Source organism: Natator depressus, chromosome 5 (genome assembly GCF_965152275.1).
Source record: "Natator depressus isolate rNatDep1 chromosome 5, rNatDep2.hap1, whole genome shotgun sequence".
Classification (NCBI taxonomy): domain Eukaryota; kingdom Metazoa; phylum Chordata; order Testudines; family Cheloniidae; genus Natator; species Natator depressus.
In genome coordinates, this window is record NC_134238.1 from 103551174 (window position 1) to 103578432 (window position 27259).

At 38.5% G+C, this 27259-nt stretch overlaps 1 protein-coding gene across 45 annotated transcripts in view; it reads right to left on the bottom strand.

Annotated features, from left to right (window-relative positions):
- PTPRD (protein tyrosine phosphatase receptor type D) overlaps positions 1 to 27259 on the bottom strand; it is a 1647138-nt gene that overhangs the window by 275057 nt on the left and 1344822 nt on the right. For 23 of the 45 annotated variants that reach the window (XM_074953350.1, XM_074953349.1, XM_074953366.1 and 20 more), the window contains 2 exons: positions 24893 to 25038; positions 17831 to 17972 (listed from right to left, as the gene is read on the bottom strand). In XM_074953350.1, coding sequence (XP_074809451.1) covers positions 17831 to 17972; positions 24893 to 25038 — 288 coding nt within the window. Of the gene's footprint in view, positions 1 to 17830; positions 17973 to 24889; positions 25039 to 27259 lie in introns of all 45 variants that reach the window. The other 22 variants (XM_074953347.1, XM_074953346.1, XM_074953344.1 and 19 more) reach the window with 1 other exon arrangement.

Genomic DNA, 27259 nt, shown 5'->3' on the forward strand with positions numbered 1-27259 from the left:
TTATTACATGCCCATATTAAAAAATAAGTAATAATGGCAAAATGACTTGTCCAGATTCACACAGTCAAGGAAAGAGTCAGCACAGAACCCAGGACCCTGACACTCTGACACTAGGCGCACTTTGCTAGAATAGTAGTATTCTGCTCCTAGTATAGACCTGGCCTTAGCCCTTTCTCAAAACTCACTTCTTCAAGGAGGCTTATAAATTATAATCTTAGAAGCATTTAAAACAGGACAATAAACCTCATAATCTTCAAACTATGTGGATTAGTCTTCCAACTGACTGCCTGATCATATTGTCCTTGCCCTCACACCCCCTACCCCCATGTTATCCTCCCTTCCTATTATTCTTAAACTCTACATTCCTTGGGGATGAGTTACCATGTTTATTTATATTGTAGATCATTGTGCATCTCTTTGGCACTGTACTGCATAAGTACTAAATAATAATAGTCTTCAACATCGTGTGTACTTGTTCACTACTCTCTTCATTCAAATCTCGCTTTAAAGCGCACTTTCTTCCCTGAAGCCTTACATATATAATCCACCATATACATTTTAAATTTAAAATAAAGGTAAACATAATAATTAAATACAAGAGGAAATGTGAAAAACAGAACAATGTATATAATCTGCTTTCTGCCAGAAAACTGTTTATTCAAAAGCAACATTATCCCTTCCCATTGTCACTATTCTGGCCTCCCTTCCCCACTACCCACCATGATCAGTCAAAATTTTTGTTGTGTTTTTGATCTTATTTAAATAGTAAGTTTCATGGGGCAGAGAGTTGTATTTTTTTGCCTATAAAGTGCCATGCATTTCTATGCTGTATATGAAAAATAGTACAGATTGTAAGAATATAGTATAGATAGTATATAGTACAGCACAAAAATTTAAATATCTAAATCCAAAATCTAGCCACGTGTGGATTTAGGCACTTAACTTTAGGCAGCCACATTTGAAAACGTTAGCCCTACTATCATAGTCTGTGTTGACATTTCTATCTGTTTGGATGCTAGCTCCATGGGATACTTAGTTTAATATGTAAATAAATCATCCCAGAGCAAACAATAAACATTTAGCAGCAAAGACAAAGTGAATTATTTAACACGTAGTATCCATAATTGTTCAATCTCCATAACTAGAATGTAGTCAGTACCTAGACTAGCTAGCATTTAACCAGAACTAAATGGCACAAAAAATACCTCTCCGTCCTAACCTTTTTTCAGTCTGGGACCTGAATACCTTTCTGAGACATTAGCTGGCTGACTGTTAGCGTTTTTGCTGAGTGGAACAGCATTCTCATCAATCTCCAGGATGGCTGCTGTCAATCAGTTCAGTTTCCTGTTACCAACTCTTGTCAGTTGCTTGACACATAGGCCTTCCTCCCTTGATTATGTTTGGGCTCAGGAGGGTGAACCTAAACACTGAAGACTTGTACACACACACACACACACACACACCACCTATTGCGGCCACCTGCTGTTAGCTATAGGTGTAAAATGATTAGCCGTAGTTGACACTTGCTGTGAATCTGGGTTCAGCACCATTTCAGCTTTACCTACCACTGACACCCATAGCTAGCAATAAATATTTTTCCAAGCGAAGGCAAACCTTAACAAAAAGCTTGGGAGGAGCAGTATGAACAGGATTTTGGACTTCTCTGATTCATTTTAACAACTGAAGCAGAAAACAACTCCAGTGAGAATTCTAATATGAAAAGGAACTGTGTTCTACCCCCAATTCACCTATTTAACTCCCACTCACTTTAAGAAGAGTTGTGGCAGTGCAGCAAGAGGAAAAACATCCCTCCAAGTCAGTTATTCAGTTAATGAGCCATTAAAACTACAGGCCACATTACCAACAGAAAGCACAGGGCAAACAAGCAATTATGCACCTAAATTCCCATTAGTGCAGGTAAGCGGGGTTCTTGCAGATATCACATCTGTCCCCTCCTTTAAAGTCTTAATCCTATATCAAATTATTCATGTCACCTTTAAAAATATTACTAAAATGCTGCCCCAGAAATGTAAAACCAGGGCAACAATTCCACCTTCAAACATATTCCAGATTCTACAAATGTAGCTGATATTAATTGACAAACTTTTAAATAACGGTTCCAGTCTTTCAATGAGACAAAGTAGGTGAGTTGATATCTTTTATTGGACCAACTTTTGTTAATGTGAGAGACAACCTATTGAACTACACAGAGCTCTGTTTCAGGTCTGGAAAAGGTATGAAGTGGAATAGATTGTTTAGCATAAGTTGCTAGTATATATTCTAAGGGTCCATTAAAGGTGAAGTGGCCCATTAACATGTCTGCAATCATAGGACAAAAAGGGAGGGGGAAGTTAGTAGATTACAGACTGTTGTAATAAGTCATCAATCCAGCGTCTCTGTTCAGTCCACGCTTTTTAGTGCCTAGCAGTGTTATGAATTTAAGCTCCAGGTTAGTCTTTTGAAAGCGTAGTGCAAGATTCCTTTGAGGATGAAAACTGAGAGGTTAAATATAAAGTGATGACCTTGTGAAAAGTGTTCACCCACAGGCATTAGGGTGTTTTTGCATTTTATCATTTTCCTGTGGTAAGTTCATTCAAAAGTACAGTGATTGTTTGGTTTTACCCAAATAGTTGCTGTTGGGGCATTTAGTGCACTGGATGAGGTACACCACATGTTGTGATAGACATGTGGAGGACCCATGGATCTTGAAAGGTGTATTGTCGGGGGTCGTGATCTTGTAGCAATGAAGATATGTCTTCAGGTTTTGAATCTGTTCTTCTGGCAGTGACTCGTGTGCTTTGGGTTGGTGTGTCATGGCCTCGGGGGAGCTTGGCTCTGATGATGAGCTTTGAGAGGCTGGAGGGTTGTTTGATGGCCAGAAGTTCAGGAAAGATTTCATTCATGATGTGGTTCCCATACAGCATGGGTTGTATTTTTGATGATACCTTGTATGAGTTCCAATGTGCAGTGGCAGGTGACAACGAGGGGTAAGCAGTCAGAGGAGGTTTATTTCTGTTTTGAAACAGGTTCTCTTGGGGTGTTTGGATGGTCCATTCCATGATGTGATTTACTTCTCTGGTGGAGTGTCATTGTTTGGTGAAGGCGATTTTTGGATGTGCTAAGGTGTATATCCCAGACTTTCTCCTTGGAGCATATTCTGTGTTATCTGAGTGCCTGGCTGTAGATAACAGATTGTTTGATGTGTTTTGGGTCGTTATTGGATTTATGGAGGTTAGTGAGGTGATCCGTGGGTTTCTTGTATGTAGTTGTCTGTAGGGTTCCATTGCTGAATCTGATTGTGATGTCCAGGAAGTTGATGCTAGTGTGGGAGTATTCCAGAGACAGTTAAATGGATGGGTGATGATTGCTGAAGTTATGGTGGAAATCTATGAGAACATCTAAGCCATCTGTCCAGAGATGGAAATGTCATCAATGTATCTCAGGCATATCATTGGTTTCATGGTGCACTGGCACCTTTCTAAGACCTGAAGAAGAGCTCTGTGTGGCTCGAAAGCTTGTCTCACACACCAATAGGAGTTGGTCCAATAAAATATATTATTTCACTCACCTTGTCTCTCTAATATTCTGGGACCAACACAGATACAACTACACTGCATACTAGTCTTTCAGTAGCATTTTCTTACTAGCTTTGCTTATATATTTATTTTCAGAATAAATATACAAACTATTCAACTTGGTGAGAAAAGGGAGAAGGAACGTAAGAATATACACAAATCACATGAATATGTAATGCTGCTATAGAGGAATACAACATTCATATCAGCTAATGTAGTCAGTGGGATGGTTCACCTAAAGTTTCTCACACCATGCTAAAACTTTGACTCTAAAGTAAAGGTTTGATCCTGCCATTTAACATGGAGACATATATTGCATATCTTGTAAAGTCAGCTACCAATTTGATCTAGTTTTCCTCAATCTTGTAAATTCAGTGGCTCATTTTACAAGACACACTTTGATGCATGAGCCTACATATGGGAGGGTGAGATCAAGCCTTTATTTAATGTATTTGGTACATGCATACATAGTAAGTACTGTATATATCAGTCCACGTAGCATGCATACAAATTCTGCTTTATGTCCAACACATTTTCTGATACAAGTGCACCATTAATCATAAGGAAAAAAACATATGTTTGAAAAGGCCATTTCAAGGTCAGAAACATTCAGAAGGACGTAACTAGCTGGAAAATGCTAACAATGCACCTACTTCAGTTTTAGTAATCACTTCTTTTGCCATAGACTTCTTAAAAAAAAAACACAAAAATTTGAAATCTGTAGGTTATCCGCTTAAAGACTTGATTTTAAATAGTCGTTTCTTTTTATACTCAATTAAACTGCCAGCATAATAAAGTATTGTCCAGCTGAGTAGCACTGTGAGGAGCCTTGAACTGCTGCTTCTGCAGTCTTACTGTAATTTGCAGATGTATTTGACTAAAGTAAGAATTTAAAACCACCACCCCAAAAATGAAATCAGCAAGGCTTCCACCAACTACTGTTAAAGGTAGACAATAAAAGGAATTTCTGTTTCACAGCTCTTTGCCCCATATACCAGCCTTCTTCTTCCTATAATCATCAGGTCTGAGTATGGAACAAAATCCATAATATACCACAAGATTTTTGATAATGATTAAATAATGATCTTACAGAAACCATACAAAATGTATTTCACACCTTTTCAATCAGCTCCAAGATTTCAGCAGCTAATATCTAAAGCTCAGGGAATACACACTGACTTACAACTATCCATATTAAAAAATGCATGCTGTGTACAAAGTTATATCATGTTGGTCCAATTCTATAATAAATGAATGATCATTCCACTGGGTTAGGCAGGCAGTGAGCAATCAGAGTAATCAAAATCAATGAAGTACTAAGTAGAAAGTGTCAAATACTCAAAATTAAAAACTAATTCTATTGTATCGGAAATGACTAGGTCATCAACATTTTAAACATTTTCTTGATGCTCTTCTAAAACATTTACTCTTCCAGCTAACTAGGGCAGTGTTGCCAATTCTCATGATCATATTGTGAGTCTCTTCATATCTGGCATTTTCCTTAAAGCCCCATCTCTTGGAGTCCTCTGATTACATGAGATTTTTAACTTTTACTTTAGTTTAAATTAGTTTCTAGTCCTTTTGGATTTAGGAAAAAAGCTTAAAAACTTGAACCCCTAAAGGCTCAAAAACCAGGAGGCAAATAAAAAGACAACGTATTTATTATTTTTAACTTCTCATGATTTTTATGATAAGTGCATAATTTTGGGAGACCAGACTCGTATTTCTGAACACTTGGGGCTGGCCACACAGCTAGGGGCAAAATTTTGCTCTCAATTTGGTGTAACTGAAAACAAAATTTGTCCCTGAGCATCTTTTTCAAATGTTTCTTTCAATTAACATAAAACAAGCAAATAAACAACTAGGACTTTCCTGCAAAGGAGAATCAGATGAAGACGCCAGTCATCTGAGTCCAAAGCAATGTATATTAATTGTTAAAAAGGAAAGCTAATTTGTCCTTAGTAAGGTTCAGCTTCTATCTTCCTGTTCCTTCCCATAAATTGGAAACAAATCTGCAATAAGTTTGCCAATCCAATTCATAGGCCTACATTATTTTCTCTTTTAGGTAGTCTCAAAATATTTCTTCCCAGTTTCTGCTTTTCCCCATTCGCATCCTTCTTATGACACAATAAGAGTCAATTTCCTGTAAATGAGGAATTTACAGTAATAATACACATCTCAAACACCCGCTGTTGTCTGGTTCACTCACTAAAGAACGCCTCCTTGCACATACATCATACATACACTCCCACCTTTTCAAGAATTACACAAGTTGAAGGATTTGCACACAAAAATTCGCTTTTGTGAAAAGTTATTCCATCAATTAGTTATCAGCTAAGGTTTAATATTCTTACTATCAATACACTAAGTCCAACAGTATGGAAACTGTGGGCAAGACCTTAAAACATTAGTGCCTAAAATTGGGCTCCTAAATCATGACTTAGCTGCTTAAATAAGTGACCTGTTTTTTCAAAAGTGCTGAGTATCCAGCAGCTCCTGCTGCAGTCACAGGGGGATGCTGGACACTGAACACTTGAGAATTAGGATACTTGTTCAAATACCTAAATATTTACTTAGTAACTTAACTTTAGGCACTTAATTTTATAAGTATCTTGGTCTACATACCTAACTTTAGGCACCAAAGTCCATATTGAGGAATTTAAGCAAGTGACCAGTTTTTCAGAGCATCTGAGCACAAACCTCGAGTCAAAGGGAAGTGTAGGTGCTCTGAGCCTCTTAGAATCAGGCTACTTTCTGAGGTGCCTAAATTTAGGTATCCAGGTTTGAAAATGTTGGACTGTATTTTATTGGGGCTTTGCCACTTGACAACTAATGAGCTCTCTATGGGATTGATTTAAAGCCCAGGGAAGTCAAATGGAGTCTTTCCACTGACTTCAACATACATTGGATCAGGCCCTTTGCCTGCAATATGAAACGTGCCACAACAATAAATGATTGTTTCTTGGTTTACTAACAATTTATTTGCAGTTGCCTTCATCTTGTTGCAATAAATCGAGTAAGGAGTAACGGTGTCTCTTTATGAAAAAACCCTGGCAACTTTTCAGCCTTCCAAATCACTTTCCTTGAAAATCATTTTGTTGCAGGATTCCTCAGACAGTCTTATCGGTACAGCAGAACGAAATAAATCTGTGCATGAACACTAAGATACAGTTTGTGTATACAGATTTGTTTATCTTTGGAGCAGAGACAATAATGCCATTTAAGACAAGAAGATATATTTTATTAAAATAAATCACAGGGCAAGTCCACTGAAAACAGTGAGGAACCAATGGGAAGCCAAGATCAGTTTCTGAGCTTGGTCCCAGGCTTGGAGCGCTGTGGATCTCATGGGAGAGAAAGTGTCTCTTATTCATACCAGTCAGTACAAGGAGTGATTCCACAATGGTTCTCCCTACACCACAGGGAGTTTCACCCAGTCTTCCTATAACAGAGTGGTGTTTCCAGGAGAAGGTGAGTAAAATGGGCAACAAGACATGCTCAGAGGACCTGTTCTTGTCCCCAGAAGCAGGGAATCTCTCTATTGTCCTTAGTGGATGTGGAAAGATTAAGGACTCTTCAGCTTCATACATGGAACATTAAACTAACTGTAAGTTAAGGGATCTGAGAAGCCTAAACATCTGGCCGTCTTCCTTTAACTATCTATTTTTAATTACTGTTTAATAAAATTCAGTTAACTACAATTGGTAATGGTTCCGTAAAAGAAGCCCAGGACAAGAATAGCAGAAGTATTGAGAGTCAGGATTCAGGTGCATTGGCAGCGCTCACACAGCACCTGCTTCTAATCAGTGCTATTAGTTTGAATTTATCTAAAAAGCTTATTGAAATGCTTCCAGTTGAAAATCTTGTTTTGTTGTTGTTGAATGCAGTTACTAATACTGTACTTCACAAGAAGCTTTTGAAATAAATATCTAGCAAAATGCTACTATTACTAGGCAACATTTTATACCCTAGCAGACCCCTTTGTAGTAGTTTTATAGTAAATCATTTTAATGGAATAATTTAAGTCACAGCTAAATTTTGCACAAGATGATTTATCTGTTTGTAATCGAAGATGAAGGAATTTCATTTGCTATTGAACTAGTGAGTGGAGGAGACTTTATTAATGCATCTTTGCAACAAAGATTAATGGAACGGTAGTAAGTCAGCTGCACCACTTGATGTTAGTTTACAGCAGGCATGGCCATACCTGAAATAAGATCTATCATAATAAGATCTAATGTCATGCATAAACCATATCGCATTCATAAAAGGATTTTTTTGGTAGGCTGCTTTAATCCTGGCTATTTGATTCTCTTAACTTAACAGTAGAAATAAATCTTTTTTTTTTGCTTTTATCTATTACTGTTCATCATTCCGTGTCAGAAATGCCAAATTCCCATTTCTAAAAATCTAAATATTTTACTATTAAAATCAGTTTGGCTTAATGAAATCTTCTGAGAGAGGTTATTTTAATACCAATGTAGTTAACTGGTATGTTTTAAAATTTTCTTATATTTACTGATATTCTCTCATTGTGCTCCACATGAAATCTTATAAAACTAGACAATTACAATAATAAAGCATATTTTATAAATGGCTATTAGTTACATAAACAAAATGTATCTTCAATATTACTTGAAATAATTTTGGGGTGGTTTTTTTAGCAAAATATTTTTTTTCCCAGATAGTGTTTCCATATCTTTCACTAGATGTAATTCTCAGGTTTTTTTCCCCTTCAAGATGCGTGCCTATAGCATTAAAAATGGATTTAATTTTGCTGTCACTTCAGCACTCTAATGTCAAACATGTCCTACATTTCAACAAACCTTCCTGTCATCCTAATGGTGCACTTGATGAGACATTAGTGTTCTCAGAAACCACTAGACTGAAAAGCTGCAGGCTGATCTACTATATGAGGACCTTCTTCTAGAAACTTGGCTTTATTATCCCTTGCTATGCATTTTATACATAAATTTACCTTGGTAATAATTGAACTGAACGTTATCAAGCTTCTAACACTACTGGTTTCCTTTCATCCTAAATCAAGTACATACACTAATAAGAAGCCAGATCACGAGCTACTTGAAACCATATAGTAAAGAACCATATCCTCAAACTGGTAATGAAACATTTCTTAAGGAAAATAATCTCTAGAATAAAGTTTCCAAATACACATTTGCAACATGATAGATAGATCTGTATGTACGTACAGTACTATAGCCCTTTTAATATCAGAAGACTGCTGACAGCTTTGCAATAAACAGTGAACTAACTTCAGAAGGACAGGTTGGCCCACTGCACACATAACAAAAATAAAACCATCTCCCACCCAGCATCACCCCACTACTAATACCTTTAGTGAATGAGTTATGCTGGCAATTCCAAACTCATGCCCATAACACACCTGACATGTATATTTTGTTTAAGCAACAAATATTATACATTATCACTATCTATTTTAGCTAAACAGACAGAATAAATTAATCTACAGAGATTTCTAAAATGAAGTCATTATAATATTTTTCTCTCTCCTAAGTATCATGAGTGCACCTAGGACACTCCTGAAAGAGATAAAACTACAGTGAATAAATTTTATAAACCTGTTTAAATTAACTGAAGTGGCTTTTCTTTACAAAATGTCACAATTTTATGATCTGATAACTCACGACCTTCCAGAAATAGAAACTATTTTCCTATTTCATTAAAAAAGGGGGATTTTCCCAGCTCCCCTCCAATGGAATAAAGCAGCCACTTCTATTCCTGATGTTTTGCAAAATGTTGGTCTTGAAACAAGTCTCCGGGTGCAGGACAGAACATTGTCCATTCTGTACTGCACGGCAAATGGAGATGGAGAGGAAATTCCAGATTCTAAAGGGAGGGAGGGCAGGGGAGAGGAAACATTTTTGTGTCAAGTTGCTTTAAAAAAATGACAGCTGTTAGACTACTCAGAGGTTTGGAATGTTGGAAGTAGTCCCAGAGCAGACTGATTAATGGAAGCATAGAGGTGAGGCAGTCAAAGATGGAAGCTAAATGCAATTTATCATATCATTCCACAATTTATAAACAGGAATACCATCTCCACATTGATGGTACTTCAGTTCCATTGACTTCCACAAAACTTTGACGAGATTTAAACATGAGCTTACAGGTAAGCATGTGCTTCATTGCTTTCCTGAACAGAGATGGACTTAAGCATGTGTTTAAATGCCAGGCTGAATCGAGGCCATAGGTAACTAAAGTAGGTGGGCATAAACAAAGGGGAAAGTAATAGGAAATGTATTATCCAGCTTAAATTTTAAATAGCTCATCAACACAGTGAAGCAGAATGCACACTTTGTAACGGCATTGAGCTCTTATTCAGACAGTGGTTTTACAACAGTGGATTATGGATTTTGTATAATTTTAAACCCTGATACTACATCGATGGGACTCTGTAGGAGCACAAGGGGCTACATGCACACATAAGGATTAGTCACTTGAGTTTGTAGGGTCAGGCTTCTTGTCATAGCTGACAGCTTCTTGTATACTAAGTAATCTTTAATTATTACATTTATCAATTAAAAATAGATATTTGATGCACACGAGTTTACCACTAGATTAAATAATTGCACAATCAAAAACCTAAACTGTTATTTAATATAAATGGAATACCTCACATCCACCTTGGCACTGAAAAAGATTCACCTTTTGTTTCTTTTCACTCATCTAATTTAATGGTGGAGGAAAATGACAAAGTAACAGCTAGGAGATGGAAAACGTTTACTTATCTATGAAACAGGTACAATACAGACAGCAGTTGTCTATCAGTCTTACTCACACTGCGCAGCTCATTTGACTCAACATTGACCTCACAGGACCACCCATAGGGGGTAAAAAATTTGCAGTCTTCACCAGTTTATTATCTGTCTCTCTACTGAATCACCAAAAGTGTTGATTAGTAAAAGCTAGAATGGTGATGTGGGGTGAGGGTTGTGATATAATCCTCTAACGATGACATCAAAATGCCCACCCATTGCTTCTCATAACTTCTGGTCATTACTGAACCAGGCCAGATTAAAACTGGTGACCTAGGTGACTGGTGATCCTACAACTGACCCTTTGGGCAGATTTGCAGGATTGGAGTACTAACGTTTCTCTCTCGCTTCATTGTTACTCATTCCAGTTTGTAATCTGAATGGTACCTGATCAAGCATGGATTCAATTTGGGACTCAATTCTAGGACAAGTGAGTGGATCCTCACAAACATCAATGACCTAAAATAAATTGGTTAAAAAAAAATAGAAGGAAAAGCACAATATGTTTTAACATGGATATATTTGCCCGGCTCATGATACATTAATTTCCTTCTGTAAAGAGCAGAGATAGACACTTATTGGTTACAGTGCTAAAAACAATTATTAGTTTCTCCCCTGGGACCACCCAGACTGTGATCAGCTTTTCAGGCTGAAATGAATGATTGAGCTCTTGCCTGAAAAGAATTAACAGATGTACATTTTTGGCCAAAACATTTTAATTAAAAAAAAGCCCTTCATGCTAAAGAGGACTATTATTTCTTTGTACAGTATTATTCCTCCTTCTTGTCTGAGGATGTTCAGTTCACCTGACTGCCAGACATCTATTTCATGAACAGTCATCGACTACAAAAAGTTTCTTATTATAAAATAGAAATGGATGAGGAGGAACAGTTTAACTGGCTGATGCTTCAAGTCAACATTCATCTTTTATGACTGTCCACTTCAAATTGACTGTCCCTGTGAACATTAGATAGCAATACTTTATTACTACTGATACCATTTCAAAATATGAAGTAGACATCATGAACAGATATACATGAGTGAAACTGAACTGGTAATTTTACAGTCATGGAAGAAAATATCTGAAATGTGGTTCAATGAACAAGAAGATGAAATTCAGAGGAAAATGAACTAGAATGGAAAAATAAGAAAATCATTATAAAGACACAAACCATGACCAGTAGCTGTTTTCACTGACTAGTTAGATCAAAACAACAAGGAAAGGTACATCTTCATTTAGTAGACACATCCTAGCAGTGTAGCATATTAAGATAATTTTCTGGGACAGCAAGGAATTCAAAGAAGTTTCACAGAAATAGAACAACCACCATAGAAAATAAAGTTTAGGACTAAGATTTTCAAAAGCAGCTAGTGGTTTATTTTGCCTAAACTGATACACCTTAGAGATAGCTTAAATTTGGCATCCAAAATTTGAAGCACCCAAGCTCACTATTCACTTTTGAAATTCTTGATAAAAGGATTTTAGATACAAGTAATTTTGATGAACTTGAGATATTTCCTTCATTTTCAAGTAGTGTATGTACTCCTATTCTACCTGTTTTACATTCAGAAATAGTTTTCTAATGACTATCAATATGCATTTTATTAACTGTAATAAACCCTTTTAAAAATACACTGGCATACAGTTATTCCATGCATAAGGAAAAACTGCATTATTTTATATGTCAAGTGTGATAACAGTTGAAAAAAATTGTGAATAAATTAATCATTTATTGGTGGGGAAAAGAGTTTCTTTGACAAATATTACATCTTGGGAATTGAGTGACTACTAAAAATATTACTTGAAAAATATGTATGAGATAATTGATAAATAGTTCAGTTATTCATTAATATTATTCAGCCCATTCTATTTATATTATGAATGACTGTAGGCGATAATGTAGATTTTAAAATTATTTTTACATATAAAATGATAATAAATAATTGTGAAATCAATAGGGTGGCACACATGTATCTGAAAGTAAAATTTGAATCTATGTGCATTATATAGCTTATGATACTATACCCTGATGTGTTCCTGATAATTTAAATTACATAAGCAGAATTTATTAAACTATTAACACTAGTTATAGAATGAGTTCTCCTGACAAAGCGTACTGTCATGCTAAAGTTCTACATTAGACATAACAAAATATTCCTTCATCATAAAAGAACTGAAAACCCAGCCATAGGAAATGGACTGTGTGTTTTTCAAATTTTTGTTCATTTCCTGATCTGGCTAACAGTTCCATTTCCCTTCCCTCTTATACAGAGTGATAATTCATTAAGTGTTTCAAATTATACTGCACGAAAGGCAAATGTTTCTGTTTGCCCTGCATGTATTTACACACATGACTAAAATATATCAAAAGAGTTTGTAATTTTGTATCCGCTTAGACCTAGCACTTTTTTGTAAGCCGTTTCAAGTAATCTGCACATCACTTGGTACCATAATTGCTGGTAAATTGTCTGTATATTGGCCACCTTTCCTTTTGGTCCACTCTTTCATAAAACCCTTTTGTACGATCGTCAAGCAGCTGTCCTTTGTTCTTTAATGTTCCTAGCACGGCTCCCCAGCAGAGACCACTTTATAACATAAAGTGCAAAGTACCATTTTCACAGCAGGGACCACAGTGTTCGTCTTCAAAAAGAGGCATTAATAAAATGGAACTGTAATGAACATGCTAATTCTGGTCGTAAGGTATTGCACGTAGTTGGTTGCATTCTCACTAAAAATCTGCGAAGTTTTTACTATGGCTCTTCAAACTTCTCTTAGTGAATGCTTTTGAGATAGATATATTCATGTGTCACATGCTCTATCTTTCTGACCCCATCCACACAACTTTCTACCAGGCCTATGACCAGCTAGAGGCCCAATGGACTAAAAACACTGTGTACACACGACAGATGGCTAAAGCCAGTGAATATTACCCAGGCACTTCCCCAGCTAGCTGGCTCTTTTGGCACATGGTAAATTTCTTGTGACCAGCTAGGTACGTCATGATCTTGCCAATGGATGGGCACCCATAGCAATGCCAGTGTAACTGGTAAATCCAGTTCCCTGTTCTTATTTAGCACTGTGCAGTCAGACATGCCACAGTGCATTGTCCCTCAGAATAAAGGTGTCACTCTGTGTGTCTGACTTCCAGGGACTCTAATCCCCATGCGTAAGCTGCCCTAGATGGCTTTTCCCGGTTACATCTCCCAGAGGAGCAAGCCAGTTTAAAATGGCCCCTGCCCACCTCAAAATCACAAGGTATTGCGAGAACATGGAAACAAATTGTCATTTCTTGTGACCCATCTTCTGATAGCAGGAAAATAATAGTGCTTTGAATGCATATCTCTCCCCCCACCCCCTTGCTATTTTTCAAACTCTGGAAATTGCTCTGAACCTTTTCCATTCTAATAAAAACAATGTCCTTTAATTACACTTGTCATATCAATGGCCAGGGAAACACTGTTAAATACATAACTCACTTTTTATTATATACCACGATTGCTTGACATCGCATCAATCACTTTATAAAAGCAGCTTTATAACAGAGATATGAGAAAAGCATCTCAACACAAAGATTTTGCTCCTCTTCCTCCTTGTCAATTGACAGTGTGAGCAGAAATACTGGCACAGAGAATCCATTATTATGCATATTTGCTCAGATGGTAATCACAGGGCTTGTAGTGAGATGGAAATGTACCAGGATCCAGCCTCATTTTCCAAGTGTCTATGTAGCACTTTGCTTTTAATTCACAGATAGTATAGTGAACAGAGCATGCAGCAATGAGTGTAGGGATATACATCCGCTCTATGTTGTTTTGCTTTAGGCGGTTTCGGTCTCGTAAAGGTGCACTCAAACACCACTGTGACACAACGGTGGCAACAGATAAAGCAGCATTTGTTGACATGCTTATAGTCTTGGCATGGCTTCATCAGCAAAGGGTTGGCTGGGTTCATGAAAATCACCGCTGGAACATAAATGACACCAACATCTCTACCCTGTTAGTGGACTAGCATTTCAGTCTTCAGTGGAGAAGGACACAACCCTTTGCCTTGGCCTACTTTTCACGTAATGCTTCAGAGTGATGAGGGAAGCTGTTATCTTTTCTGCCTGCCACCTCTTCCATACTGTAAAGCACCAATTCCAGAAACTAGAGGCTGCAGCATTGCTCGTAGCACTTACAGACCGGATACCATGGTTATGAGCACAGTTGAAGAATCTAAACAGAAGAGGCTAGGCACAGGCCCAGGCAGCTCCTGCTGAGGCACTGTGTGACAGCTGTCCAGAACTTCCCATAGAAACATGATGAGGCAGACTACAGGGTGGAGGCGTACAGATGTGGTTGTGATGGCAAAAAAGTTACTGCATTGAGACAAACTGAACCAAGTTATTTGTAACCACTTAAGCTGACCATACCTTTAACTGATTAAAAAATTTGTGAGACTGGGCCCTTTCTTGCGTGGGAACATCCCTCAGCCTCATCAACCCTCATGGCAAAAGGGTGGCAAAGCTTGTTAATTCTGGGTCAAATCCTGACCTCCCACTGCAAGAGCTTGGATGGTCTCAGATGCAGCACAAATGTTGTGCTGGCTCTCGGGGAGCACAGGGAGGCAGCATTTGAGGAGCCTGCAAAAGAGATGTGTACCACCTGCACAATGCAGAGCGACATGGGGGCTCTCTGGTGGATTAAGCCTCGAGGGGGCCTGGATCCAATCTACTCAGATCTATCTATCATACTGACATAGCCCCCACCACCGTAGTATTTGAGTGCCTCGTAGTTATTCACATACTTATCCTTACAGCATCCCTGTGATGTACAGAAGTACTATTGTGGTCAAAGTACAGGTGGTGAAGTGAGGCATATAGAGAATAAGTGACTTGCCCAAGGCCACACAGGAAGCACAAAGCAGTAATTGAACCTACATTGCCTGAGTCACTGGATGCTAATGCCCGAAACACTGGACCTAATAAAAGAAATGATCAACCACAACATTGCCAAGTGGCTTCTAAACCTGCAACCTCATGCTACCTGCCACCTAAAGCTACCTCACGCTCTCCAGTTGGCAGATCCCAACTCTCTCTGGCATTATTACACCATTCCACACCTCATGGATCAATGTGTATATGGGCCTCCTTCCATATCATGGCTTAGATCCATGGATCTTGCTTTAATCGAGCCCCGAACCAGAGGATCTCAGCTACTTCCCTTTATGCTTTTAACAAAAACTGTAAGCATTATGGCTGGAGACTATAAAGTTTCTCTTCCATTTCTAATCATTTTAATTTTTTCCTTGTTTTCTTACCAACTTTTATTTATCTCCATCATGTGCATGTACACTCTCATTTATTATTGTAGGGCTGTTCATAAGAGGTAGAATGCTGACATAAGTTATTTTTAAGGAGTATTGAACCATTTGAGTTGGAAAGAAAGACAAAGAAAAACCTGCATATACTTTACAACAAACAGCTTACATTGCAGATGGGGGTGGGGGAACAGGTAGATCATATTTTTAGAGCCAGCCAGTTTTGACATGGGTGCCAATCTTACACCCATTTAAGTATTCATTGTTGTCAATGAGAAGAGGATAAGTCCCAGTGTCTCTCTACTACAGAGTAAGGAAGAAACAGTTGATTCAGAACTGCATCTTTAAAAACACATGCACAGACATTTCAATGAAAAGACCCAGGAGGCCTGTAAATATATTTCAGTAGGTAACGTGTTCTACCCTTCATTAAATTCTGTACGCAGAGAATACACTTTACGTCTGAATTTTCCCACTTTTTTTCCCACGTTCTTAATTTTTAAATGATATTTATTGCTATTAGAGAGACAAGGTGGGGGAGGCATATCTTTTATTGGACCAACTTTATGTTGGATAAAAGACACAAATTTTTGAGTTCACACAGAGCTTTGTCTTCAGATCTTACTGCAAACAACAATTATTGCTATGTAATATGACTGTTTTGGGGGCTTTTTTAATTTATTAATTTATAAAAAACTGAACAGAATATGATTTCTGTCATTTTAAACAATAGAAACAACTACTTTGTTCAGGGAGTTGAACAGGGGAGTTAAAATATGAACCAAATGATCAACCTTTCCATTTTTATTAACTGTGGCTGGAAAAAAAATTAAAATGATGCCAAACACAGCCAAGTTAACACTAGAGATAACATTTGAATTTTTAGCAGGTTTATTCCTGTATTTATTTTCATTATGTCAGGTACTTCTTATATAATTTTAAAATATATATCATACATACACAGTGTTGTGATCCTTTTTCATCGGTGATGTAAACAACATAATTGCTTACACTGATTAAAAAACCACATACAAATAAGTTAGTCTTTCTTGCTACACAGAAATCCAGTTCTTTGAAAGTAGCACAAAGGGAAAAAAATAAAATAAAGAAAAGCAATCTCTATGTCTCCCCAAATGTTTCTAAATGGTGGGGCAAAGAATAATAAAACACAGAGCTCCAAGGATTATCTTCTTTTAATGCTGTCTGATAGTTGAAATTCTCATCCCAGTAGACACAAACCCTAACCCTGACCCTAACCTTCACAAACTCCCTGCCGTATGTTTATGTGGCTGGTATGGTGCATTATGTGCTAGTGTTTTGACGAAAGCGCCTCCCTCCAAAATACAGAGTGGACAATGCACTGTAGGAGGGATTGGCAAGCAAGTGAGGAAGGGACACATTTCACATGTCAAAACAAAGTTCCTCTCTGTCTCCAGAAGAATGAACAACAGATACAAAAGGCCATTCGATTACTAGCATTTACTCCAATGGGAATATCATTTGTAAGTGAGTCCATAGGTTTGGCACTAAATCTTATATTCCAACTCCAGGGTTGATCCTGGATGATCCTTTCATTGGCCTCAATAACTATGTTTGCTAAATAAATGAATAAAAAGATGTAAAGATGATATGCATGTCTGAGCCTGAAGAACAGCATGTTTGCGCCCAGTACTTTGGAGAAAATGTTTAGCTGCAGCTCATCCTTATGTAAATACTGTTTCTGTAGTTTCACCAAGGTCAGTGGCAGCATGGGTAACTTTCTGTATAAACGCCAATCATGCAAATAAAAGCTGCACAAGACAGCACTAACGTGCAAATCAGATGCATTCACAAAACATGTTATTGTTTGCTTGTTCTAGCCAGAGTCTTCCCATTTTTCCTCCTTATCTTACTTTCTTTGACCTTGCATTTTCTTCCCCACCCTGTTCCCTGTTCAGTAAGATGGAGCCATTAGAGAGTCAAACATCCAAAAGAAAAACAAATCCAAATTTCAAACAAGGAAGTTCCCATTTTCCAGCATTAACAATACGACAGTACCCTCCAAAAAGGAACCTTAAACACTCTTTCTTTCATTAGCTGTACAAAAAAAACCAAAACACTGCAATGATGTAATAGTTTTGACACTATCACAGAAAATAAGTTATTGTCTGAAAAGGACTTACCACGTAAAACAGTGAGTCTAGTGGACACACTTATTTCTCCAACACTATTGGAAGCAACACATTCATAAATAGCTTCATCTCGTGGAGTCCGCAGAGGCTGTATTCTGAGAACTGATCCAGATCCATCATCAAATTCTATTACCTATTGAAGGAAACAACAGCTGTCACAGGTGTTGTTACAAATGCCTACCTCTCAGCTAATTCCATGTGTGCACGATGAACTATCAATATTCATAACCTCAAAGCCAGTTTCATTTTTCAGATATACATACAGAGGCGAATTCAACAGTGACTTAGACTGTAGTGTACATTGGTTATACAAACAGATGTAAGTACGCTTAAGTGGCAATGCAGTGTAACATACATAGATCCACTGAATATCAATGTAAGTGTAATTTACATGGAAGGGATTAGTGACAAAAAGCAACTAACAGGAAGGTGTAAGAAAGCATATTCTTACTTTAGGCCCCTCACACTTTCTTATACCCCACTAACACTCTCCTGCTAGTTGCTTTTCCTGTTGCACTCCACTCCACAACTTCCCCCTTTCGCATGTAAGCTCAATTTATTTTGCACTCACATCAAATACAAATAGCTAAGAACTATACTACTTCTCCACTTAAAGCCAACATAAAATTCACTCTTTTGTTTACACCATGTTTGAATGTGGCCCAGACACTTCCAAAGGACATGCCCCTGTTTTCTCCAGCTGTGAATTTGTTCCATGTATAATTAATATTAGCGGATAATATAATTTAAATAGAGTGTGTCCAGCTTAGAAACAAAATGAAATGACTGTGTTGTTCTTGGTGGTGGTGTGTGGTTGTTATTTTTGAATAATTTACATAAGAAACTTTCATTCCCCCACCTGAATATACATCTGTAGTCTGGAGCTAATAGGACTGCTGCCTCTTCCCTCCGCTTACTCGGGGAGATAAATCAATCATCTTGTCAGGATGTTGCTACTCTCTACAGCAGCCCACTCACCACAGGCACCACATGCACCTTCCCTAGCAACTAACTCAAAAAATAACTCACTTTCATTAACTATTTCTTTTTTCATTAACTATGTACAACAGTTTGGGACTATCATCAGCCTGGCTATTAGGCTGGGATGCCAGATTCATGGATTTCTTCAAAATAATCTGGTGTTTGGTCAGAAAAATAAAATTTACATTTCTGCTTAAGCTCCCTACTATGCTCGAGCTAAGAAACTAACACCCTTATAAGTAGACATGAATTGCTCATAGGAACTACAGTGCATTGTATTTGTCAAAGAATAAGTCACTAAGACCTCTTCTTCTGACTGCTGCATTCATTCAGTCAGGCATTGGAAGTAAATCATAGAATCATAGCATATCAGGGTTGGAAGGGACCTCAGGAGGTCATCTAGTCCAACCCCCTGCTCAAAGCAGGACCAATCCCCAACTAAATCATCCCAGCCAGGGCTTTGTCAAGCCTGACCTTAAAAACTTCTAAGGAAGAAGATTCCACCACCTCCCTAGGTAACGCATTCCAGTGTTTCACCACCCTCCTAGTGAAAAAGTTTTTCCTAATATCCAACCTAAACCTCCCCACTGCAACTGGAGACCATTATTCCTTGTTCTGTCATCTGCTACCACTGAGAACAGTCTAGAACCATCCTCTTTGGAACCCCCTCTCAGGTAGTTGAAAGCAGCTATCAAATCCCCCCTCATTCTTCTCTTCTGCAGACTAAACAATCCCAGTTCCCTCAGCCTCTCCTCATAAGTCATGTTTCCAGTCCCCTAATCATTTTTGTTGCCCTCCGCTGGACTCTTTCCAATTTTTCCACATCCTTCTTGTATTGTGGGGCCCAAAACCGGACACAGTACTCCAGATGAGGCCTCACCAATGTTGAATAGAGGGGAACGATCATGTCCCTCGATCTGCTGGCAATGCCCCTACATACACATCCTAAAATGCCATTGGCCTTCTTGGCAACAAGGGCACACTGTTGACTCATATCCAACTTCTCGTCCACTGTAACCCCTAGGTCCCTTTCTGCAGAACTGCTGCTTAGCCAGTCGGTCCCTAGTCTGTAGTGGTGCATGGGATTCTTCCGTCCTAAGAGCAGGACTCTGCACTTGTCCTTGTTGAACCTCATCAGATTTCTTTTGGCCCAATCCTCCAATTTGTCCAGGGCCCTCTGTATCCTATCCCTACCCTCCAGCGTATCTACCTCTTCTCCCAGTTTAGTGTCATCTGCAAACTTGTTGAGGGTGCAATCCACACCATCCTCCAGATCATTTATGAAGATATTGAACAAAACCGGCCCGAGGACCGACCCTTGGGGCACTCCATTTGATAATGGCTGTCAACTAGACATGGAGCCATTGATCACTACCTGTTGAGCACAACAATCTAGCCAACTTTCTATCCACCTTATAGTCCATTCATCCAGCCCATACTTCTTTAACTTGCTGGCAAGAATACTGTGGGAGACAGTGTCAAAAGCTTTGCTAAAGTCAAGGAACAACACGTTCATCGCTTTCCCCTCATCCACAGAGCCAGTTATCTCGTCATAGAAGGCAATTAGATTAGTCAGCCATGACTTGCCCTTGGTGAATCCATGCTGACTGTTCCTGATCACTTTCCTCTCCTCTAAGTGCTTCAGAATTGATTCCTCGAGGACCTGCTCCATGATTTTTCCAGGGACTGAGGTGAGGCTGACTGGCCTGTAATTCCCAGGATCCTCCTTCTTCCCTTTTTTAAAGATGGGCACTACATTAGCCTTTTTCCAGTCGTCCGGGACCTCCCCCGATCGCCATGAGTTTTTCCAAGATAATAGCCAATGGCTCTGCAATCACATCCGCCAACTCCTTTAGCACTCTCGGATAAGTGCCAGGTCACTGTCTTGCAAATTTATAATACCACAGCAGATTCTTGTTTGGCCCAGGAGTTATGTCATGTCCCTTGTTGAGTGTCACGTGACTCTTAAAGAGGCAACAGACCCCTTCAGCCTTAAAAGATCCCTTGACAAAGCAGAACAACAGTTCTTTCTTGGGAGCATGGAAGAAAAAAGAGATTCCAACTTCCTGAGCTGTTGGGATCTCTGGAAATAAAATGAGCAGGTCAAACTTCTGTGGGGGAGTCTCACCCACCTCTTCATTGGTTGCTACATTTGAGCCATGCACATTCCATACGTGTTTGGGCAGTATTGCTATCATGTGCAAATGACAGAATTTACAAGCTCTAGCCCATTTGTCCTTAGTTTCTGTACACTAATGGGTTTTTGCATATGTAAAGTCTAACATTTAAATGCAAAATGATAGCATTCAAAAATACATATGCAAAGTTGTACCTGCACAAATGCAATCTATGTTTTGAAAATCTGACTCTTAGAGTTCAAGTAGGGAATACTAGGATTTTCCTTTGCCTCATATTGGAATTAAAATAAAAGGATAAGAGATTAATAGGAAGACCCTCTATGAAAATTGAAGGGTCACCTTCGCTTGGTAAATGATAATAAAAAGTTTTTGTTTGCGGGCATGAGACAAATGCAGATTCTCCCATGGTCGGCCTTGTATAGAGCACTGGGCAGGATGTTGTTGAACCAGGCCCAGTCCCACAGACTGCAGCACTGATCACCAGCCTCCATGGTTTTGGACTCAGTTTGTATGGATGTTACCTCACTGTGCACATCCTAAGGCTGGTTTACTGGCTTTTCTGAGACTGGGAGGAGTCTGAGGGACAGCAAAATAATATGTGCTCTCTTGGGGAGAGATCAATGGCACAGCCCACATACTGACTTCCTTTTCTCTGTTCTTTAAAGAAAGCCACCATCTTGAACAAACCTAAAGGACACACAGACCTCCCTCTGGTGTGAATCGAAACAGGACAGCTGGTATATATGATGTGTGGGCTGCTATGGAGGGAGAGGAGGCTCCACAATCCTAAGAAACAGGTTGGTACAACTATTTGACTCAGAAGGGGAATGTCAGGACTGAGACATGGGCAGTCTGACCTAATGGTCAGAGAAGGGGTAGTCAGGCCTCGTGGTCAGAGCCAAAATCAGTATCCAGAAACTAAGATAGAGGTGAGAGACAGAATCAGAGTCCAGGAACCAAGCCAGTGGTGAGAGCAGGAATCAAAAACCAGTGATCAAATAGGAGTCAGGTCCAGTGCGGCAGCCAGTCAGGAAGCCCCTTAGTTGCTCAGATAACTTCCTATGCGTCCTTCTGGCCAACTGGAGGGGCTGGCCATCGTCCCCAATTAGGATCTTTCAGGGCAGTGCCTCTGGGAGGAGTCAGAGTTCTGTGAGCCCCTCATATGCAGTAGTTCTGGGTCAACTCCCCAGGGAGGGCCAGGGTGTGAAAGCTGCCTGAGAATCTGTGGGCCCAGGTTTGAGACCTGTGGGCCTTTACAGAGAAGCCAAATCATTGCAGAATGGGGAAGCTTCAGCAGATGAATGCTACTGATATTCCGTTTAGTTGCACATTACACTATGGATTAGATATACGCCACCAGTGGTTTTGCTCATTTGCTTTTTGGAAGGAAAAGATTTTTATCAGTAACTGTTGGTAAAAATTAATTTCACCGCACACACACCAACCAACAAAAAAAAATATTTTCATTGATAACCACAGCAATTTACAGATAAGCAAAGCAAGAAAAATGCTACTTGAGAACTTATCAGAATTTTATTTTAGGACATTTACTTCATAGTATTTTGAAGTAAATGTCCTAAAATAACTTGTGCTGTTAACACAAGTGATGTTAACAATCGTATTTTAACAGTTATAAAGCTTTAACTTTTTGAATCTCAATGTCTACTGTCATTAAAAAATTATTGTCTAGACCTCCCCCAATTTCCTACAGCTGTGAAAATTTAAATTTAAACTGATAAAATAATTTTAAAATGCTTAAGACCAATACTTTGTGCAATTGTGAAAATCAGGAAAAATAAGCTTAAAATAAAAAAATCCATTAAAATTACAAAAAAAAATATTAAATTCTGCCCAGCCTATTTATGGGCTAAAAATGTTACCTCCTGAACAGTATGGACAAAAGAACTGTGAGGTGAAACCCAGTTGTTCTGGCACTCTGATTCCAAAAAAGATAGCTTCCAAACTGTAAAAGGGACCTCTAATGGCCAATAATTTTCAAGCTGAACTTTCTAATGCATGTTGTTTGAATGGATTTGATGCAGAAAAAACACCATGCAATGTTCATTCATAATATATATTTTCTGTATGAAAGGTCCGCCCTATGCCTTAAATTTCTGAAATGATAAACTGCTCCTATAAATTATTGGGCAATACCACATACTTGGAATTGTTCAAACAGGGAGCAAAAGCACTTTTATAATGAGAGAGATGCAGGTGAAGCCTCCTTCCTACTGAGTAATGAAATTCAGAAAGATACATAAACATTTATTTTAGCGAATAAGGGAAAAAACAAAAATAGTTATTTAAGACCCCTGCAGTTACTGTTGAGGTGGAAAGTCCAAAATGTTCCCTGTTTCTCCATGTGCCGTTTCTGAATCTAATTTCTGCTGTTGCTCTAATTTCCATCTGAAAATTCTACAGGATGAGTTAATGGCTTTTTTCTGGAGAGGGAAGAAAGCTCCTTAAAGTGTTGATGTGCTTTCTGCTTTAACTAACTAACTTTTCAATGCTTTATAATGAAAATTACCTGTTAAATGTTTCATAATTCATTGAAACATGTCCTGTCCTATTTGAATATGCACTCTTGTTCCACATACCACTTAAGGACTTTTTAAAATACATTTTACATCATATATTTATAGTTCAGTTCAAATATTTTATGGAAGTAAAACATGCTTATCTTTTAGCCTATTCTCCCATAAAACAAATACAGAAATAAACATAAAATGGTATATGAAACAAATACAATATAATACTGCAAAATAAAACTAAATCAACACAAATACAATACTCAGACATATACATGATCTGTCTGACTGTTTGTTGCTCATCTTAAATGTAGATTTTGTGACCATTATGGGACAGATTGCATATCCTTTATTATAAAGTGCCTATTCTCCTCTCACTCAAATACGTAAAAAAGAGATGGTCATATGCATTGAAAGCTGTAAACAATTACTTGCATTGAGTGGAGAGTACACATCTTAAAATCCTTTGACAACTATTTTTCTTATTTTTCTTACTGAATTAAATGCACTTGCAAAGAACCATAACAACTAGTGAAAGGCTGCTAGATCTTGTATGATACCAAAACATGAGCTGATTGCTTTTAAATACTCTTGAAATAAAACAAGTAGCCCACACAAAAAATAAAATGTAGCCTTTGCTCTATTGACATAGCAGGACTAAAATACAACTCAAATACCATTAAAAGCTAGCACCCTGGGTGAGTGCTGTGAAAAATTATCCCACCACATTTTGGTTTGTCTCTTCATAGTCAGAGACACAGACTTAAATTTTCCTATAAACATTTTGGCATGCAAGTCTAGACCATTCATTCATACAGTGTGTGTCAGAACTGTGTGATAGATAATTTATAATAGCACTTTGCCTTGTGATTATTTTCTAAAAGCAAAATCCTATTTTTAATACTGAGAAGCTAGTAGAGATGCAGCTGAAGTTCTACATAATCAACTCCAGGTTTCTGGTATAGGCATCTGGAACAATTCATAGGTCAATCCAACCTTAGTCCTAACTTCTCCCACCACTTAAAGAGACAATAGTGTCCCCAGAATTACCCCCCAGAAACACCCCCACATTCCACTAGTAGACAGCCTTTATCATTTTGTTCGATTTCTGGCCATGAAAGGTAGGAAAGCCGCCTCCCCTCAGACCATTCCCAATGCTAATCTTTAAAAAAATCAAAAGGAAACTCTTAAGAGATAGCAAAACCATCTTCTCTTCAATGGTCCTGCGCACAACCAGTTTGCAGAGTAGGTTATTCCCCAGAGTGCTTGCAAAGATTTATCCCCTGCAGTGCTGGCTATGTGCTTAGTCATTGGTAATAAAGCACATTTACCAGGATTAAAAACATAAACTAAATGTGATGTTAGAATGAATGTTTTTCAGAGGAACAGAACAATGGACCTAATACCTCAAATCTCTGATTGCTGACTTTCTTTCCCTTTTTATTCCAGACAATTTTAGGTCTTGGGTCTCCTGTAGCTTGGCAGATGAATGATGCGACTCCTCCAGAGACCCCTGTCTGATCAACGGGAGTTCTTGTAAACTTTGGCGGTGCTAAAACAAGAAAATAAGTAACAAAATAAATCTAAGCAGTAGACATAAAAAAGCATGTCAAGCTGTCAAAATGAAAATAAAAAAGGAGGAAATACTTTGTTTCTCTAGGAATTGTATTCACCTGAAAGAAAAGGCTTTCAAAAAAAAACCTTAAAAGGTCAGGGGAGCACTTAGAGATTTGACTAGTAAAATGTGTATTAACACAGAAATCTAACACCATCAGAATAGGAAGACCATGCATTAATTTTTATCACCATTATAAATAAAAATCTAATTTGTCCTCTGTTGCAAAATGAGCTCATCAATCAAATGGAATAAAATCATGGTTCATGGCTTAATGTTACTATCAGGGGATGTCATGAAAGCAAGTTTTCCACCTCTGAGCCATTAAAATCAGTGACATTTAGGACAGAAACATTTGGAAAAGTTTGAGGAGATGGGTATAAATGCCTACAGATTAAAAATCTAGATCACAGAGGAGAAAGGACAATTGCAGGAAAGAAACTAATGCTTGCCCACAGTTCAAAAGACACCACATTTATAAATCCTGGCCTCTCTCCCAAATTGTGCCACATTTTGTTGAAGGAACAAGGGAAAGAAGATACTGTATCTGCAGAGACATGATGACAAGAAAGAAGAGAGAGTGGGAGAAAGGAGAAATGAAAAGATAAAAGGAAAGGAAAGGAAAGGAAAGGAAAAGAAAGGAAAGGAAAAAGGAGGGATTTTCACAAATTATTTTCTTTCCTTCTGTCCAAGAAGAACAACATTCTTTGTGTTAATGTAGTATAACCTTGATGATGAGAATCCTGGTTAACCAAAATCCTTGGTTATACTAAGACCAGATATGACCTTGATGTGTGAAATCTGACCAGTGCATGCAGATGTATATGCTGCAGAATCCTTGAGCACAGCTGCTGCATTCTCTTGCATAGCTAGCCAGTCTTCCCCAAATATCTCCCCCATATATCTATTATATTTGGGGGAGCTAACTTAAAGTTAGTGTTTCAAGATCAGTGATGTGCAGATATCCAGGGTTTCCACTGTATCATTTTCCTTTATTTTGAAGTGGTATATAAAGGAATTATATGGAGGTTACTGTGTTTATCTTGAAATGGAGTGGAAATAGGTTTTGGAATGTGTGACATGGATTTAATCAACAATACGGATTTATCTCAAGTCCTGTGCACCTCTTCTGGCCCATTATTTTTTTTTCACTTTTCCTTTCCCCCTTCTCTTTCATCATCTCTCTCTTCTCTCGGTTATTCTCCTTTGTTCTCTTCCTTTTTCTTTTCTAGCCCTCCCCGGCATGGCTTCTCCTTTGTACCGTTTTTTGGGTTTTTTTAATTTGCTACTTCTCACCTATAACTTCTAACCTTATGCTCTGCTGAATTGGCCTTTCCAAAGGAAGTGCTTCTTGTCAAACAGTTATCAGCAAAAACCAGGAGACTATAAACAAGTATCAGTAACCATGGTGGGAAAAATGTTAAAATCAGTGAAAAATGATGAATTTTGTTCAACATCTTCATTAATGATCTGGATGTTGGGATGGACTGCACCCTCAGCAAGTTTGCAGATGACACTAAACTGATGGGGGGGAGAGGTAGATATGCTGGAGAGTAGGGATAGGATACAGAGTGACCTAGACAAATTGGAGGATTGAGCCAAAAGAAATCTGATGAGGTTCAACAAGGGCAAGTGCAGAGTCCTGCACTTAGGACGGAAGAATCCCATGCACTGCTACAGGCTGGGGACCGACTGGCTAAGCAGCAGTTCTGCGAAAAGGACATGGGGGTTACAGTGGATGAGAAGCTGGATATGAGTCAACAATGTGCCCTTGTTGTCAAGAAGGCTAGTGGCATATTGGGCTGTATTAGTAAGAGCATTGCCAGCAGATTGAGGGAAGTGATTATTCCCCTCTATTCGGCACTGGTGAGGCCACATCTGGAGTACTGCATCCAGTTTTGGGCCCCCCACTACAGAAAGGATGTGGACAAATTGTAGAGAGTCCAACGGAGAGCAGCACAAATGATTAGGGGGGTGGGGCACATGATTTGTGAGGAGAGGCTGAGGGAACTGGGGTTATTTAGTCTGCAGCAGAGAAGAGTGAGGGGGTAATTTGATAGCAGCCTTCAACTACCTGAAGTGGGGTTCCAAAGAGGATGGAGCTAGGCTGTTCTCAGTGGTGGCAGATGACAGAACAAGGAGCAATGGTATCAAGTTG